This window comes from Triturus cristatus, chromosome 11, assembly GCF_964204655.1.
Source record: "Triturus cristatus chromosome 11, aTriCri1.1, whole genome shotgun sequence".
NCBI classification, from domain to species: Eukaryota; Metazoa; Chordata; class Amphibia; order Caudata; family Salamandridae; genus Triturus; species Triturus cristatus.
Genome location: NC_140594.1, coordinates 227,991,970 through 228,012,110, shown reverse-complemented (window position 1 = coordinate 228,012,110; position 20,141 = coordinate 227,991,970). Strand labels below are relative to the sequence as shown.

The 20,141-nt window shown below is 41.5% G+C and overlaps 1 protein-coding gene across 2 annotated transcripts in view; it reads right to left on the bottom strand.

Moving 5' to 3' along the window:
- The window catches only part of SGSM1 (small G protein signaling modulator 1), a 1,300,548-nt gene that overhangs the window by 1,028,063 nt on the left and 252,344 nt on the right, over positions 1-20,141 (bottom strand). For both annotated transcript variants that reach the window (XM_085636109.1, XM_085636110.1), the window contains exon 3: positions 8,227-8,302. In XM_085636109.1, the coding sequence (XP_085492235.1) occupies positions 8,227-8,302 (76 nt within the window). The remainder of the gene's footprint in view (positions 1-8,226; positions 8,303-20,141) is intronic.

Sequence of the window (20,141 nt, the reverse complement as noted above, 5' to 3'; positions counted from 1 at the left end):
AAGCAGCAGCGCACCATCTGAATTCAGCCCCAGGCTGCCTCCCTGGCCTGGGCTCTATTGTATTCTATTCCAGGCAGCAGTGCTCACGATTAGTTTTGCCTGCTGGTCAAATGTTGTTATCCTTCGCTGCACTGCACCAAAATGCATGAAATACTTATCCACCGATACGGATAATGTGTTCAAATAATGATACATTTGCTCATTCCTAGCTTCCTGAGGAACTGCAAATTCTGACATTGCATTCTTTTGCTTGAAATGTTCATCTTCATTCAAAATAGGAAAAGGGTTTCTGCGAACCAGTCCTTCAATCCTGCATTCAAGTCACATTCCATTATATCAAATTCGAACAGCACACACTAAATACATTTGACGACTACTGGAACTGCGTACAATACAGAAAATAGTAAAGATTTGAACTGAGTATCTAAAGAATCTTTATACATCCCCTTATTTTCAATTTCAATATTCCAGCCCTATTTGCCAGCGAAATCTGGTTTTATAATATTCGAGGACAGATGAGCTAGGTAGCTTTGAAAACGAATTAATAATGTATTCTGTAGGTCATTAACCCCACGTAGTAGCAGGATTATGGAAAAAGTGTGTTCAGCATAAATTTGCATGAAGAGTTACTGCAAATAACAAAGTAGCCAGTTAATATGCAGATTACAATTCTCTATATGCCATATTCACAGGGAACAAATAATATTTCTGTTAAAAATCGGGGTCTCTAGTTGGCAGGTTGTTACCCTGTCCAAGTAGAGACCCTTCTTCCTAGTCAGGATAAGGGTGATATACTTCTAAAATAACCCCGCTCACTCCCCTGGTAGCTTGGCACAAGTAGTCAGGCTCATCTCAGATGCAGTGTATAGAGCATTTGCATATAACCAGCAGTAATACAGTGAAAATACTACAACAGGACACCAAACCAGTTTTAGAAAAATATGCAATATTTTATCTGTGCAAACAAGACCAAAAACGATAAAAATCCACCATACAATTCATAGAAATATCAATAAGCAAAAATAGACTTATAATACAGTTCCTTGAAGTCAATAGCTCCATCTGGGGCTATCATGGTGTCGTGAACAACAAATCCAAACAGTTCTGGCTGACCGCAGCGCCGCGGGCCAGCTACGGTGTCAGGAAGGCCCGCAAACAGTACCTTTAGAAATGCAGGGCGTCGGTGGCCTTGTGATGAGCCTCGAAGAGCCGGTATCGGCAGGTGTCGGTGCAGGAGTCGTCAAGTCCTTAAAGTCATGTGTGTTGCAAATCGAACTCCGTGCGGTTGAAGTCAGGAGCACTGGCATCAACGGGCGTCGAGGCTTCGGTGCAAAGCACAGTGGTGCGGCATGCAGTGCCCTCAGTTTGCTGTGCAAGCAGTGGCTCGGTGACAGTCGTCCAGAGGCGTCAGTGAGACCAGGGCTGCAGTGGGTGGTGCAGTGGGTTGTGCGGTGCTTGCTGCTGTGCTAGCAGGTCATGGTGAAGGCAGCGATGTGGTCGTTGTGTAAGGGTTATCATCGGCTGACTAACTGGAGTCGATAGCGCCGGCAGGCCAAGGTGGTGGTGTGGGACAGGCAGTGCGTCGTGTAACTTCCGAGCGATGCCCTCAAACCACAGTGAAAGCCGCAGCATCGATGTCGGTGTGGAGCGTAGTGGTCGGGGATATCAGGACAGCAGTGTGAAGCAAGGCGGTATGAAGTGCGGTGCCTACAGGTCATGGTGCAAGCAGTGGCTCGGTGGCGGCATCAGGCGGTGTCATCAGTGAGACCAGGGTTGCAGTGCGAAGAGCGGCGGTGCCCTCTGCAGTGCCTTTAGGACACAAAACTGGCAGAGAATTGTTGATGGCGTCAGTTCCCAGTGCTGTTAGCATATGAACTTGAAGTCTTTGCTGTTCCTGAGACTTTTTGAACAGGGGCACGTTCTACCTCAAGCCCTTGGAGAAACTCAAACAAAGAAGTTGCAGAAAGTTCAGCCCAATCTTTTCTCTGCCCTAGACAGAAGCCGTCGCTGCAGGCCAACAGCAAAGCACAGAGAAAAATGGCTGTTCCTCCTAACAGCTTCTCCAGCTGTTCCTCTTGGCAGTTTCCTTGAACCAAAAGAGTTCTAAAGTCCTGGGGTCAGGGCCACAATATTTATACCACATTTTCTCTTTGTTCGGTTTGTGGCAAGGGTCTCTGAGCCCAGTCCAACCAAGTTCTATCCTTTCTAGTCCAGCTCCACTACAGGAGGTGGAGACAGCATTGTGCAGAGGAGACACTGCCTATTCAGGTGCTAGTGAAAACTCCTCCCACCACACTAAATACAGACCAGGACTATTCAGCCCAACTATAAGTTATCCAGGAAAGGCAGGACACATCTCAACCCCCCCTCCCCCCACCCCCCATTTGTGACTGTCTACAGTGAATGCACATCCACAGCCCCCATCACTCCGAAACCAGATAGTCAATACACAAACAAGCAGAGGCACACAGAATGGTTAAACAAGAAAATTCCTACTTTCTAAAATGAATGTTTTGATTTGTTCTGCATTCCGTCCATCAATTGTGTGTCTTTTACTTTTTAAAAGTGTCATTTTCAAACACACAATGTAAAAAACATCTTCCTTCAGTTCAGAGAGCCTAAACTGCATTTCTTTATCTCGTCCCAGTGGAAAGTTATGCTTGTAAGATGTTAAAAAGCAACTCCCATGCTAGCCTATGGGGCAGATAACCTTGCAATAGTGAAAAACGAAATTGGCAGTATTTCACTATAAGGGAATGTCACACACACCAGGACATATCCTACCTTTCACATACACTGCAAACTGCCTAGGGAGGTACACTGGGCCTACCTAAGAAGTGAGAAAGTGCACAGAGGCACTAAACGAGCAAAACAAAGTCCAGTGTACCATTAAATACAGGAAGCAGTAAGCAAAAAGATTGAGGAAACACGCAAAATATGCCAGATCTAACAACTTCCATTAAAGAAACACATTAAAAACCCCATTGCAGCATGGCTACGTAACACTGTGGCTTTTGTTTAAAAAAAACATTCAGTTTATTATTTTTTTAAAACACAACATTGCAGGACAACAATCTACTGTTTGCTTCACATTAAATATGAAGTTCTTGCACTTGTGACGTAACTCACCAACGGCTGCATAATTTGCACATTTTAACAAAAACAATATTTTTAGTTCAAATGGATCGATGTTATTAAAAAGCTGCCCCTTTGTAACCCTGTTCCTGACATTTTTCAAAGGTTAATTTCTAGTATTAATAATTTTGTGAAGATCAGCTAAACACCTCCCAAAACACTTAAATATTTTAGATGGCGTGGATATTCAATGAATCAGGGTTCATAAAGTGCAACTAACCACCTGATAGGGTATCCAGGTGCTTGGCGATTTCTTGTCATGAAAATGTTTTATTACAGCTGGACGCTTACAGCTATAATCGTGATTAAAAAGACACTACCCCCTAGTTATATGCCCAAGCAACAGGGAAGGCATTAAAGAGGGAGAAAGTCAACAACCAGTATAGGCCAAGGCAGGAGGGCCATAATGATATTAGAACATTCCACCCATCGAGGTTTGTCTTCTATTTAAAAAAAAAAGAAAAACAGAAAGATAACTATTGAAATGTTGGAGCAGTTGGCCTATATCAGCCATTATATGTCCTGAGACACTGTATTGTCAGTCTTCCATGGAGCTCTCAACAGTCTAATGTTTTAATATAGTCAGCTGCCAAGGGTTATATTAGTTGTCAAAGTCCACGAACCAGAGTTATAGGCCAGTGGCTCAGGCCTATGTTGAGGGAGGGAGCCTTTGCCATCCATTATTGCCCAAGGCACAAGGGTTATAAGGCTATTAGAAAATTCCACCCACTGAGGGTAGAGTGTTGTCAATTAAAAAAGAAGTAACAGAAAGACACATATTGGAATGCTGGAGCAGAAGACTTATACCAGCCACTATAAGCTCTAAACCAGTCTATTGCCTTAAATGGAACTCTCAACATTCCAATATTTTAGTCATTAATATTAGCAATTCTTGTTTACATTAAATATAATGTTGGCTGTGCAGCAGTTACTTCAAGCACTATTCTCAAAGCATGAGGTCTTTCGTGGAAGCACTCCAGTTTAATAGAATTACAGATATGTTGTATCTTTTTAAGGGCTTTTGTACTGAATACAATGCTAACGATACACTTCTAGAAGAAATATGAAATGTATTATACTGTTCTGACAAACTTTTTCTTAATGGGAAGGGATGGTTGCAGAGGTTCTTTACTGTGAACACAATGTAGAGCGACAACTCAACTAGGACATGGAGAATTAAAGTGACACACTTTTAATAGATGACATGTGCATGGAAGATTATTTTCTGTTGACTGCAACTCTGGATATGGTTTACACAAACTATTTAAGTCTGTGGGGTAGAAAGAACAAGGTTAATATTGTTCCTGTACTTTCATTCAAGACATTTTGAATATGATCTGCTCAATGTGTAACATTTTTATCATAAGAAACATTTGTATTTTTAAAGCATTTAGTCCTGTTTTAAATCAGTGTGTTCACATGTCAAATTAGACAAAAAGACAATATTGCCATACTATGTGCCATGCAATTTGCACTGAAACCCATAATATGCGATACAATGTGCTTTTCCTTGCAGCGTAATTTGCTCTACACGCATCATAATGTAGTCTTTCTCTGCCACACCTTAACAGGTGCTTTATATACAGATATAGTTGTAAAGTGGTGACAGCTCAGGATACTGAATAATACCAGATTTTACAGCATAAAAAGCCACAAACTGATAGTTTCTTGGTCGGTCTTTGCTACATTATAATTCCTCCATCTACCAGTACATCCTCTTAACTTCAGCTTAGTAAACTGGTGCCTTACCTAAACCACAAATATAGACTAACCACAGTAAAAATTGTAGGCCACCACCATAAATAGAAGATCTAGTCAAGACCCAACAACCTATGACCTTTAACCAAAGAAACAGTAATGCTGCTGAAGCTATTGGTTTGAAGTAGGACTATAGTATGGCAGAACGTTGAATACTAAATGACTGTGCTATTGTAACAGTTATTATAAATACTTCAAATATATACAACATAAGGATGTGGGTTGGAACTTGCTGTACTTGTAAATTGACAGCTGCTAGTTACAGTTATGAAAAGACATTATTTCATTGTTTTGTTTTGTAAAGTGTTACTGCCAAAGAGTCCATAGAGTTTTGACAGTGAATGGTCTCATAAAAAAATACCCAACTCAAAGCTATCTTTACTATGATTGGTTATACATGCTCGATACCTGGTAATCAAAAGATACTTTATTCAGTTTCGTAACCATCAAAGTTACAAAACATATCTGGTATATTTCCTAATCTCTGTTGTTCATCATAAAGATAGCACTTATTATGAAAAATTCTCTAGGGCTTAAAAGACAATGTTCTAAAATCAGTAAATCTTGCATCTGGTACATTACTTATGAGTGTGGAAAGACTATAAATGTTCATACAAAAAATCGAATTTGTAAGCTAGTTTATAAAACTAATGAAAAAAATACTTAATAATTAAGGGCAGTTCTAATTTAAATAGAAGTATTAATACTTGTACAAGACAAAACCAGGACTTAACCATTTGTTTTTGTTCCATATAAATTCTGAACTTTGGCCATGCAAAGTGAATCCTACATGATGAAGAGAGAAGTTTCTTTTCAGAACGCTGGAGTGCTGTTGGTCGATGTGAAGTTAGGGCGAAGTTTATACCTTCAGGTTGAGAAGTTATGTTGCAAACCAGCAAAAATACAGTAATGCTGTTTTTTTCCGTACTTTCCTGCATTAAAGTGTTTGAAAGTTTTAATTTGCATTGAGTTTTTGAGTGCCTGCAGTGAAAAGGTAAGTGATTTATCCACACTTTAGATCAGTTGTGCTTCAGAGAAGAGCCAGATAACAATCTTCAAATGTAATACTGGAGACCTACAATAGTTAAGGCACCTAACAGGGGTGAAAAACAGTTGAAGAGATTTCGAGAGATTGCAATGGGGAGTGCTCAAGATGTGAGAGATCGAGAATCTGGATATAAATTTGCCATGTAGCTGAGAGAACAAGAGCACTTTCATAATATGTTAAATGAGGAGGTTAACAGCTTGAGAAATAAGACAACCAAAACAATGCCCTACAGTTCAGGCTGTCCTCAGTCAGCTCCTGCGATTAATTCCTGCAAACTCATATAGTGATGCAAAGTGAAGTTCTCAAAGATAATGATTGATGTGAAACAGTGACAATATATGCATAAGTTTCATATAAATAAGGGACACATTAATTATTGTCAGAGGAAAATAATTTGTATATACATTAACTGGAAAGGATGCAAGACAGGTGTAAACTCGTCTAGCTAGTCTGATAATGTGGAAGTGCTCCTGAATGTCAATATGGCTTTTGTTTGAGCTACTCTTTTCCACAGAACTCTTACCATATACAGGGTCTAGTTTAGAAATATGAAAATGTGAAAAGAAGATCTTATTTGTAGTTTTTTAATTGCAGTCATAGTTGTTTTTGACTACACTGTAGCAAATCTGTTGATCTCCAAGTAAATATCCCTAAAAAACAATCATTTAGTTCCGTAAAAGGAACTAAGGTCTTTACTAATAGTGCCATATTTGGTCAAGATGTGTGTCTCACTTTGATTAACCCGATATTCTTGCCCAGACTGGCTACATTCACATACTAATGTATACAATATGTTTCATTTGTACATCAATAAATTGTGTACATTCGTTTATATTTAAAAAAAGAATCTTTCAAATAGCTTCAACCCATATTTTAGAAAGGGTTTTTTTAACAAATGTGTTAGCACAATCTTAGAGTGAGCTGAATGACTACACACCCTTGCACCTAGAAAAACAAAGCACATATGAAATCTGTTGCATCATGGGCATTTCTTCATAGGATGGGAATGAGATTCGAGACATCATGGTGGAGTGATTAAGTGGCCTTGTCTAGTAGGCTGAGACATACCCACATATACCCCATGACTCACTACAACACTTGCTAAGCAAGGGACGCTAGGCAACTTGAAAGGTTGATAAATTAGGAGAGAGGCACATGGAATATGTAAAAATACGACAAATTCTCCAGAGACATTACTCTGGTAGAACAATTTTTATATTCTGACTAAAATAAATAAGAATACTAAAAGTAATGCACATTAAATGTAAGCTGCAAGTCATGATTTCACAGAGGGCTACGACGGTGAATGCAACTCGAAATGTGATTTCAGTCTTGATATTTTTATCAGTTTTCAATAACCTAAAGGTTACTCTATGCTCCCTCTGCAATTCTAGGACTACACCTTACCTTAGCCGATCAGCGCTAACTTTCCATGTTTACATTATATTTATTTTACAATATGAATCACCTTTTTCTGTAGAACTGAAAGTTCTGGTAATTGTTTTTCATAATAACATGTGGCAGAATTTACAATAGTAATCTCTATAAAATCCATAGCTTTAAAATGTTCTCATTCCAGTATTAATAGAGATAACATGTAATGTTAGCTGTAATTAGTAACTCCTAAAATAAATAAGCAGAACAAATAATATTCTTTATATATACAGGGAACACCAAAACTATATAGTAAATTACTTTCCTTCCAACAAGGCTCCAGCTTTACAATTAGAAAAAACAGGTAGGTTATTGACGCCATAATAAGGCACTGCGCCACATTCTGGATTGCAAAAATGCTGAATGTGCTTTCTTTCTATATGCTGATCTCAATGATTCAGACGGCTGTGTTTAGTTACTGGCTTCCTTGTCCTTTATAAGAAATTAATGTACTGAAATGTTTTTAACTTAAAAAAAAAAAATTCAAAATTCAAAAATCTTACACAGGACCCTCTTTTAAAAATATGTGTTCAAAAGCATGGTTTAACAAGCAGAAATGTCAAAATAGTGTTAACAACTGACAGACTATTGCATGAACACAATATAATAGTTAAGCACAACATTAATTACACTTTGTTGAAGAGAACGTGTAGAGTAGGTCTATATTTTAATTGTACCAAATGTGACATTTTAAAGAAAAGATCGGGGCAAATATTAGTGATACTTCACACACATCACAGCGGATTATAAAAAAAAAATGATCAAAATTGCCAATTAAGGCTTTAATTATAAATACAAAACATTGCTCTACCTTAACATTATTGTGCACCCTTGAAAATTAAATGACCTACCACAGAAAGAAATGATGTGGCTGCTATCTTCGTGAACAAATTTCCTAGTTACTGCTTCTTCCATAATCTGCTTTACCTGTTCATTAAAAGAAAATTGCGAATTAAAAATCTGAAGTAAAACACTTTTACCAGTAAAACAATTACATACGTTTGACCGTTCCACAGATACCAAGGAGTCAAACCACAAAAGTAAGTTCATAAAGAATTAATTTTAGAAATCACGTTACATTTATGCATAAACCCAGTTTAAAAATGTGTGACTTAAGCATAATTTATGCATCAAATGCACTACGAACATATATGTAGTGTACTCAGAGATTGCAGTCTTGTGCCTAGTTAGCTGCATGGAATAGTGTAACATGTGACTCGCTAAATTTTGAGAATCGCCAACCGGGCTCTGCATGGTCGGTGTCAACTGCATTTGCACAGCATATTTCTTTTCAGTCCAATGACAACATTCTAGCTAGACCTACTTTAGCAAACATTTAAATGAATTCACTTTTATGATTCGAACATATTGCACAGATGCATAAATTGTGTAGCAGAACCCTTTATACACTCCACAAAAGTGTTCCGCTCTTGGTCACTCCTATGATAATACTATGAATATGCATACCCTGTCGCCATTGCTTACTCTTGTAGGCACAGTCTGTACATGTTGGTGTACATCATTTTATTCCTATTCTTAGATGAACTTTAGGATTGAAATAATTGATATTTGCCTAGGAGGCCCTTCAGAGCCCTTTTGGGGAAGTGTGCTCCACACCAATGAGCGGAGAGGAATATGGACATGCTGACGTGGGTGGACTCGTGTCTCTGTCCTAATGGCTCATGGGTGTTAATGGATACTAAAGCATTGGGCACACTCATTATGCTTTAATATTCATGGAGAGCCAGGGTCCAGTAGACTCATTCACTTATACTGCCAGCTCCAACATCCACCCCACACTCAGGGCAAGGTACTGAACTGAGTTCGCTATACAGAAAATGAACCTGTGCTTGCAGAATTAGCAGTCCAATTTTGTGAAATAAACCCATTAAGTCAGTGTTTTGTAACCTGTGGTCCGAAATTAAGGGGTCCGTGACTGCTCAGAAAATTAAATAAGGTGAATAGGTTATTAAGATTAATATAAATAAATGAGCAAAATGTAAAATTAAACGTTTTAAAACGTTCTGTAAATGTGACTTAAACACTTAGAATTAAGTAGGTATCCTTCGTATTATCATTTTCTTTGCGTATTTATATAACGCGAACTCGACCCCACGGTATTGGAGCGCTTTACATGAGCACCAGTTACGTTACACAAGGACACATTCATTTTTTGGGGGGGGGGTAACACATTCATTTATTTTTGGGATAGGCACTGAGAGATTAAGTGATTTGCCCAGAATCACAGGATGTGGAGTCGACCCGAGGCTCGAGCCTTGGTTTCCCAGCTCCAAAGTCGACAGTCTGGCCTTGAGACCACATCCTCTCCCCATTATTTGCATGAGGGGTGAAGGGGCATCAAACAGAATATAGTACGGACGATGGGTGGCCTTAATTGAATTTAATAAAGGTCCAACCCTCCCAATAAAATTAAAATCGAGATTTATTTTCCATTGTTTTTTAAATTAAATACAATAATTCATCGTTTGTGTTTTTGTTTAATGATCGCATGTTTCTGTGTATTGTTTTACGGTTAGAAAATCATCTGAATCGCTTTGACAGGGGTCCACAGATTCCAATATAGACCCAGTGGGGGTCCCCAGATTCCAAGAATGGCTCTATGGCGTCTCCTGACTCCATGATCATTAAGTGGAGGTCCCTGGATTGCAGTAATGATAACGTGGGAGTCCAGAGAAGAAGTCAACACGTCAAGAACCACTGCACTAAGTGATATGTATACTCACAAAAACTTTGCAGTTAAATACTTTACTATGAAGTTGAACTAGTCACACACAACTTTACAACTGGTTACAAACTAAGCTAGTATGCCTGTTATACTTACATTTACTAGTTCCGAACTTTTTTTTCTTTACTATGAACACATAAGACATGCAAGATGCTATAATAAAAATGCAGCATTTCATATCTACTGGAGCTAAACAATATCCCATCCCCCACTGTATAGAAAACTTGGTTGCCACACAAGTCCAGGCTTTGCTCTCATGGGGTCATAGGCACCATTTAGAAAGACATTTTCAGGTTCTCTTCGTAGGAGAAATTATAATTCCTGGTGCTTGTAAGGTTTTCGGTGAGAGTGAAGCAAGTTAGTGCATGTTAAATGTTTAATCTGCTGACAAGGTTATTTACGAGCTTAAAAGGAATTGTGGAGCTCAGTACACAAAAGCAGGGAGACAGTCACAGGCAATTTTTGACATAGGTTGTACCACTACGGTACGATTTGAACGAAGCGCCTTATTATGAATGAAAAGCTGTAAGCATGGCAGTTAACTACAACAAGCCTAAGCAAGTTAGGAAGGCATTGGAGCAAGACTGTGTATTTGTTCTCATAGTAGGATTTTTGTAACCCATTTTTTTCAAGCAGAAAACGTGTCTCAGGCAGTGACTGAACAAAGTTCCAGAGCATTGGAGGAGTCAGACCAATAGGTGCGCTAATTTAGAGGACTTACACAGCATCATAAAAATGTCCCCCAAGGGGGCTGACACAAACAGGCACTAAAGTAGGATGCGTGGTCTTTGGGTCAATGCAGTATTCTCTGTCAGTCATTTATTATGCCCGGCTCTCTCGCACTTAGGTTTCCTCGGCTGCTTCGGGAGCTGGCAACATTCATTTCGGGTCCTGCAGCGGCAGGAGCATATAGTCTTTTTTCATTTCCTGCCTGACTGAAGAGACCCAAATAGGAGGGCAGGGGGGCTTTGAGGGGGGGGAGGAGTTGGTCTTGGGTTGCTTGTGTTCCAGTTCAGGCAGGACCTGGCCTGGCAGTTCGTGCAGGGCTGTTTCTACAGGAGAAGAGGCAAGACTGATTTTAGCCTATGGCTGGGTCAAAACTAAGATGACAATTTGGTTAACATTAATTCAAGCGCTCCATCCATTGCTTTTTTTATGCACTAGGACTGACCAGGGGTACCTTGCATCTAGAAGTTTCCACCCCACTTAAAAACCTTTGCACAAGGTGGAGACTGATGAGATGACAATATTGCTGGAAGCTTTGATGGCAAAAGAATATCCAATTGGAAAGAGAACCCACCTGATGCCACTGTAAGGATGGACTTTAGAGATGTAACTGCAGCTGACCCCACACAACCAGAATGGGTCTCTTCAGGGCCAGTGGTGCTGGCCCTATTATGCCCCCTCAGGTAAAAATGGGGGAATTAACCTGATGGGGACCCTAGAGAGGTCCCAAGACTTTGGTGGACTGGTCGTGCAGCTGGCTCACTAATTCCCCAAAATATTTCTCATCATACTGTTAATCTTCATTAATCATGGTTTCGTAATTTGCCCCTTTCATACATACACATTAGACTAATGCAGGTAAAAATTTAATAATCTCTCAGGCAGCTTTTGTTTATATCACATCACGTCCTTTTCATCACCCTATAATAAGCCGCCTATTCACGCAAGATGCATTTACAAAAAGACATGCTTGGTTCATAAAATCCACCTCACTAGCTCTCTTCATTATCTGCGAAAACTGAACATCTGGGAGGGTCTTTGATCTTTGGAGAGGTCAGAGACAATTGTTCTGAAGACGCCAGCCCTATTGAAGAATCATGTCCTTGCAAAATGTATTTCATTCTGTCCCCTGAGATTTTAGAACTCCCCCTCCCCCTAGTTTACATGCACATGTAACATAAAAAAAGATTAGAACTGCCTCCTGTTTGGTCCACAGAACCTTACCATCAGGTTTTGTTGATACTGGGATTTCACTCACCTTGCTTGGACTCCAGTGCTGCATTTTCAATTTGTCATATATTGTCCTGGTCTTTCTTCACCCATTAATGATCAAGATGAGAATAAAGGGGCATCATGGCATAAATACAGAATGACATAGTGAGGTATGGGACCTGCACCTTAGCTTCACCCAAAAGGAAATGGATGCTTAGCCTCCTATGTATGTTTAAGCCTGGCTCCTGGTGACGTCTGCTGTTGTGATTCTGTTCCTTTTGGATCCCGGGCGGCGGAACTATCCTTACCCCTCCGGGGGACACCGATGTTACGAAGCAATTTAATGATGTACATGCATATATGTTTCTTAAACTGTAAGGTCTTACGAGCGGATTTAATAAAAAGAGTTTAAAAAAAAAAAAGCAAAGATGAGAATAAAGCTACAAATATCTTTAACAATTACACAACAGATATCCTGAACACTCTTGCCTCCCCCCTAACCAGAGTATAATCAAAAGGATCTGCTCCCTGGTATAAAAATTATCTAAATTAATAAACAAAATACATTAGGCTGACTTAACATGCTTAGAGAGAACTAATATGGAAAGCATCAGTACTGACAGAAGATCACTTAAAACAAAACTTTTCAAGTGAAATCTTAGGCTGTCAAAACTCAAATACACCAAGATAAGAACAGACCAGCCAAGCTTTTTGAGTTAGCCAAGACTATCACCAAACATATACCTCTTCCTAACATAGCCGATCTCTACAAGAAATATAAAGAATTTTCCAATTTCTTTAACATTAAAGTCAAAAGGATTGTCATTTAGCAAGTCCGTGTTCAACTCGGTAGCAATTTCTCAAGGTGTCCACAATGTTCCATCTTAGCTCCTGTTATTTTAAATCTCTTAGGTCATGTCATAAAATAATTCTCCATATCTTACCATCAACACCCTGAAAAATCCCAGTAATGTTTGGAGGTTTCCTCCCAAGGTGCTATCTTAACTCTGGGCAATATGGCGTCGTGGACAACACTGAACAACCTCAAGTTCAATTCAAACAACACCAAACTCCTTCTTGTCTCACTACACCCATCCTCTATCAGACAGCAACAATGTCTGGAGTCCATCAATATCCTAAAATGTTCTCAGATTATCACTGAAAATGCCAAATTACTAGGTTTCATTCTTGTAATAAACTCAAGGGCTTATTTAACAAGCCCCTGTGCGCCACATGAATGTCACCTTCACTGACATTTCCGCGGCGCACAGTGCAGTGCCATACCTACAAGGCGACGTATAGCCACCCTGAGTGGCTTTTCATGGCCTTGTAGCTATGGTGTGAGGCAACGCAGTGCAAGTTCTTGCGTTGCCTCACACTGCGATGAGGAGGCATGCCATTGGCGTTATGGCTGGTGTTCCCACATAACACCCATGCCATTTGACACATTCTCAGATTTACACTGTTCTGTAAACCTGGGAATGCGTCAAAAGTCTAGGCCTCCCCAGGAGAGGCACAACGAGGGGAAATAACTTAATTTCTCCTAGTTGTTTCCCTTTTCTATGTGTGCTGAATTCAGCAGTACACATAGAAGGAGGAAATCACCTCCACTGATTGTTTTTGAGCAGGAAGGTGTCCCTTCCTGCATAAAAACAATAATTCCCACAACCTTGGTGCAAGGGTGCATGTGTTAGCACATGGCAGCCAATTATGCGATGTGAACAGGAGAGGAATATGTTGTGTCTTATCAGATACAGCACATTCCTACCTTTTTCTTTTGACGTAGGGCTGTCCTGATCCAAAAATTTGTAAATGAGACGCTCAATCTTCACAAACACATCAACACCATGGTTAAGAATACAATCAGCTTAGGCTAACAAGGGGATCAAATCACTCTTTCTTGTACAAGATTTAAAATATGTAACCCAAGCCTTGGTCCTATTCAGATTAGATTATGGATACACAATTCGTTCTGGCAATCCCAACATTCACTTGGTACCACTTGAAGCCTCACTGCACGCAGCCACCCATCTGATGTCCGATGTTGGACATCCCAAGCTTATTACTCCAGTCCCTTACTCATTGAGCTGGCTTCCTATCAAAGATAGATCTACCTATAAAATCGGTGAAAGTGCCTAAGTTTGTGGACAATGCAGGGGCGTGGCTAACCGCCAGCCATGCTCGCACACTAAGGAAGCTTCGAAGTCGCCCGAAACATAACCTCCTAAAATCAGACATCATCCGATGCGGCAACGGTGAACATGACCCGAAAGACATGAAGGGATAGGCGGAACATACTTGACCCCTCCGGAATCACGGGCTGAGTGGCGTTAAGGAAGTAAGAAAGTGGCCGTCCAGGCAGGTAGGTCAAGACGTGATAACATCAGGGTAGTTGGAGTCCCAGAGAGAACGGAGGGGCTCAGCATCGACCTGTTCTTGGAGGAACTGATCCTCAACACGCTATGTCCCAAAAGGCACTCTAAATTCTTCACAATAGAGCGTGCATACAAGGCGCCGGGTCCTCGAACCAGGCCAGGCGCCCCACCATGAACAATCATAGCAAGAATATTCAACTACAGAGATCGGGATGCGATCCTTCAGGCGGCGCGTACCCACGTCGACCTCCACATAGACAATGCGATTATAAGATTCTTTCCAGACTTTACCTTGCAAGTTCAAAAGCAAAGACGAAGCTTTGAGGCACTGAAAAGAGCCCTCCGATGCTTTATCCAGCCATACTAAAGTTAATCAGTGAGAGCAAAACATGGCCTTTTGACACCCCAGAGATGGCCTGGGAGTCGGTAGAAGGCTGGAGGCCAGTGCATTGAAAGGGACCAAGCAATAAAGAGACCCGGAGACCTGAGGAGGACAGGGCTGGTCGAGATGAAGATCAGCATGAGAGCAGCCAGTCATTGACCGAAGGACCAGCAACGTGAGAACTCTTGTTTGATAATGTCAATTAAGCTGTAACCTCAGTGATACAACCAAACATGTAATGCGTCGGCCTCTCCGCAAATTTATAGAACCTCGGAGTCTAAGTCTTCTGAGGTGGGGAGAGGTGGGATCGGCGAATAATGGAAGTTGCTGCACTAAGATCCTAACTACAGGAGTTGTTAATGTTGGTTAATTTAGGAAGACAAGTCTTGGGCTGGTGTGTAGCCCACCCTTACATTTAGAAATATTGGAGTTTATACTGGGCAACAGGCACTCTCAAGGTTGGGGGGTGGGCATGTTTTAGCTCGCTAAGCAGGGTCACAGGGTGGGGGGTAGGGAATGTTGTTCAAACAAGTTTTTATGTTTTGACTACTAATGCATCACAGCAGAATAGTGAGATTGAGGCGGGGGAATTATCAGTATGATTTCCAAATTCAGGTTACAGTAGACAGGGCAACATTGTCACATACGAGAAGCGGCCCAACGAAAACACTCCACACAGTATGATGAACCGCAAACAAAAAGAAGGAAACTTCATATATGGTCTTGGAATGTCAACGGACTGGGCCATACGATTAAACGCACCTTGGTCCTACAACATATTCGGCGACAGGCTCCTGATGCTATATTGCTCCAGGAGACACACCTTAGAGGCACCAGTTATAAAGCCCTAGATCGGTTTGGATACACTTTACATGTCCACGCAGATTTTACGGCAGACTCACAAGAGGTAGACATACTACTCAAGAAATCAATCCCTTACACAGTACAATGCACTTGGAACAACCCACACGGGAGATTTGTGGCAGTGACGGGCACATGGGAGGGTGAAACTCTGAACCTGTGCTCCCTCTATATCCCACCTAGACTTCATGCAGGAACTTTGTCAAACCTAGGCCTTGCCAACTGGCACACTGGTATTGGGGGGTGATGTGAATTCCCTAATGGAAGCATCCCTAGATAAGTTGAGTGGGGTGGGCCCGACCGGGAAAAAAGGAGTATTCTCAGTCTTAAAGAGGCCATGGGATTGGTTGATTTATGGAGACAACACAACCCTGTAGCCAGTCAATTCACGCACTTCTCCCCGGCACATAATTGTTACACCCGACTCGACTACCTGCTGACACATATGACCTCAGCCAATCGTTTCCGAGATGTAACGATCTACGCAAGGGGCATTTCGGATCATTCACCACTGGCAGTGCATTTCCAAGGCCCCCAGATGCACAGACCACCGATTCTCAGAATAGATGTTGGGGATATCCAAGAGAGGGAAATAAAAGAAAAAATTAGAGAGGGCACATCCCAATCCTTCAAGGAAAACCAAGGGACAGTTAGCTCTCCATGTACACTGTTGGAAGCATATAAAGCAGAGCTGAGGGCAAGGTCATGGCCCTTATCGGGGGAAATGGAAGGAGGAGAAACAAGAAATTAAGGGCCTGGAAAGGGAGGTCCTGGCGCTAGAGCAACGGGTTGGGGAGGATCGATCGAGGACACTGTCCCATCAGTTGCGGCTAAAACAAGATGCGTTCCATGCCTTGGCAGGGAATAGAGCGAGAGCACACACCCTGGCGACTCAACTTCGGTTATACGATTTGGGGGATAAGGCTGGCAAACTCCTGGCCTGGCTAGAGGGAAAAAGCATGGGTTCTGGAAATTAGACATAACAATGGAGAGACCTATAGAGCGAATCCGGAAATAGGGGAGACCTTTGCCTCCTACTATGAGACTCTATAAGCCCCCTCTGCCCCGGAAACAGCATAAGACAGCACTAAGCTCTTACAATCCCTAGACCTACAGACATAGACACAAGAAGATCGGGAAGGACTAGAATCTGACTAAATAGAAGAAGTAGTGGGCGCGATAAGGGGACTGCAGGCAAGGAAAGCGGTAGGACCGAATGGTTTCCCCCCTGAACTATTCAAAATATATGCAATGAGCAACGGTAGTGGCGAAACCGATGTTGGCAATGTTTTAAAAGCCAGAGAGGAAGGAAAACTGCAGAGGAATCAGAGAGTTTCCACAACAGTTACCATTCATAAGACAGGGAAACCCCCCATCCCAGTGTAGCTCATATCGCCCGATATCCTTCCTGAACGTGGAACCAAAGGTGCTTACAAAAATCCTAGTGACAAGGCTTAGGGGAGTCGTTACAAAAATAATTATTCTGGTCCAGTCGGGCATTATGCCATGGATGGGCTCTCGGCCGAATTTCAGCAAATGGGTTCAGGTACTATACCAGGAACCTCTAGCCCAGGTACAAGTAAATGGTACAACTTCCCAAGTATTCCAGCTGGGCAGGGGAACCAGTCAGGGCTGTCCTCTCTCCCCATTAATATTTGCACTAGCACTGGAGCCCCTAGCAGCATGGGTCAGAGGGAACAAATTGACCAGGGGGATCCCTATGTCTGGAGGATGGTAGGAGCGCATATCTCTTTATGCAGATGACATCCTCCTATATGTTACCCACCCATACCAATCAGTGAGCAGATTGCTTCAAATCTTCTAGGACTTCAGAAGTCATTCAGGATACAGGATAAACTGGGCTAAATCACTTATCTTCCCGCTTTCGGAGGGGGAACCCCCACCCCCCAACTCCCATCAGACTGTGAAGCCCCAATTATGAAAGACAGATTCCATTAACTGGGAATCCATATTACTAGGGACCCACAAACATTCCTCAGATTAAACCTTCATCCACAGTTGGAGAGACTGCACAATGATGTGACCCATTGGTGTACGCTGCCACTCACCTTGTCGGGAAGAGACGCACTTTCCAAAATGATGACCCATGTTTTATTTACATGGGTCAGAACACACCGTTCAGAGTTCCCCCGGAGCTATTTCGCAGGATAGAACAGGAGGTGCAGCAGCTACTATGGCAGGGAGCGGCACCCCACATAGTTTTGCGAAAACTACAGAGGGGAGTGTACGATGGGGGTTTGGAGATTCTGACTATATTAATAGGTAACACAACTAATAGTAATTAATGATTGGGTATTTGTAGACCAACAGGAGCCCGAATATAGAGTGGACGGACAAGTGATGGGTAACAGAAACTACGAATTGATCCTATATCAGAGGGAAAAAAAAAGAAAAACATCCCTGAGCATACAGAATCAGTGGTCAGGGCATGGTGGCAGGCACACTGTTCCCTGGGTTGGCACAATAAGCTGACAGGAAGGACTACCCTGTGGTTCAGTGACATACTAAAGGAAGTGAGAGGACTGAGGGGCATCCAACATTGGGATACACTAGGAATAGAACACCTAGAAGACCTTTGGAGAGGACAGGCGATCATATCCTTCACAGACCTTGCAAGAGAACATGAGCTATCAGAGAAAGAACAGTACAGGTACTTCCAATTAGGCCACACGTTGCGGCGACACATAAGTGAAGGGGACGCAATGCCAGACCCACATCACTAATAAATGCATTTCCCGGACATATAAGGAACTGTTACATAATTCCCCGGAAGTGATAACACCCCCACGTCAAGAATGGGCAGAAAACGTAGGAGATATCAATGATGAAGAAGGGACTGAGGCACTACAGGGACCGAGTGAAATAGCTATTAGGACTGGGTTCACTCTGATCCAGTTACGAATCCTTCACAGCTCCTATTATTCCTACACCCTTCTCTTTAAAATAGGGAAAACGTCTACACCACTATGTTTACAAGGATGTGACCAAGAGGCCACTTTCTGGGAATGTGCACTTATCTAAACATTCTGGAAAAGAGTCCCCGACATAATAACTCAAATCATATCACACACCATCCAAACGAACCCAAAAGAAATACTACTGAATATAATCGGGGACACCCCCCGACCAAAGTATCACCAAATACGGGTGGCCCTTCCCCTAGGGGTTGTGAAAAGAAACATAGCCAGAGCATGGGGCAGCGCAGACCCTCCTGCAATATGACAATGTTTATCAGATCTGGATTGGAACCAAAATGCAGAACAAGTGATATATAAAGGGCGAGGATGCCCCAGAAGTGGGCAAAGGTGTGGAGATCATGGAAACATTTTAGCGGTTCCGGAGACATCCACTAAGATGTAAGAGAAGGGGTGGGGATTGGGGCAGGAAGGAGGAGGGTCTCATTGTCCTGTTTCTGACACCGATTAAGAAATGTATGATATGAAAAATAAGTACAGTTGATTACATGTGACCTTATCTTCAAAACCTGAAATGCAATTGAAATTGAACAATTTGCAAATGTCCTCTACTTTTCCGCTTTAAATGTAATGATGCAAATGTTTGAAAAAAGGGTTTATAAAAAAAGTTTGTGGACAATACATGCAAATCTAAATATTTGGTTGAAAAAAGTAAAGATCCCTGGTGCTTCTCAACAACCCTGCAGTTCTGATTTGCTATTATCAGCAACATTGGCGTTCAACAAAAAACACACCTCCAACCAATCTTTCTCTGGCTGTGCGATCAAAGTGGAACTCATTCCCATCTGCTATTCAAACTACTTCCTCTCTGCTCACCGCCATTTCGCCTTGCTCTTACTGCTTCTCTGGATTTCAAACATGCTGAATGGACTCATATTTGTATAACTTGTGTTAAATAGCGCTTACTCTAATCATCTTAAATCCACTTAAAAGACTTATCAGTATTATCATTTCCCCCAGTGTACTGATATACAAGCATTGCATCCTTGCCTTTATAGTGTTTATAAAGTCTGTTACGATGACTAAGAAAATTTGCTCTACTGCCCCTGTGTATGCATCGAAATCTGTCCTGTGTAAAGCACTCTGACCCTAGAGGGCCTTGAGAGTGTGATGGAGCAGGTAAAGCAAAATTTTGTATACCTCCTCTATTTTTGCATGAAATATTAATTACGTAATCATTCTAAATATTAACTCGTACTAATTGAGCGAAGTGGTATAATTAACCAACAATTGCACCTTAATAAACACGAGATACACGTGGGACTAAAATGCTAATTGCATGGCTAATAATTAAATGATTAACTGTGGTACGCAAACTAACTGTAGGATGTGTTGAAATAGAGAATTGCATGATTTATGTTGCTTTTGTGATGGTTTGTGCCTCCAGTGCTGCAGAATGGTGAGCATTATTGCTTTAAATGTTGCTACAAGCTGGAAAATACTAATATATATTGGGATTAGTGCGGGT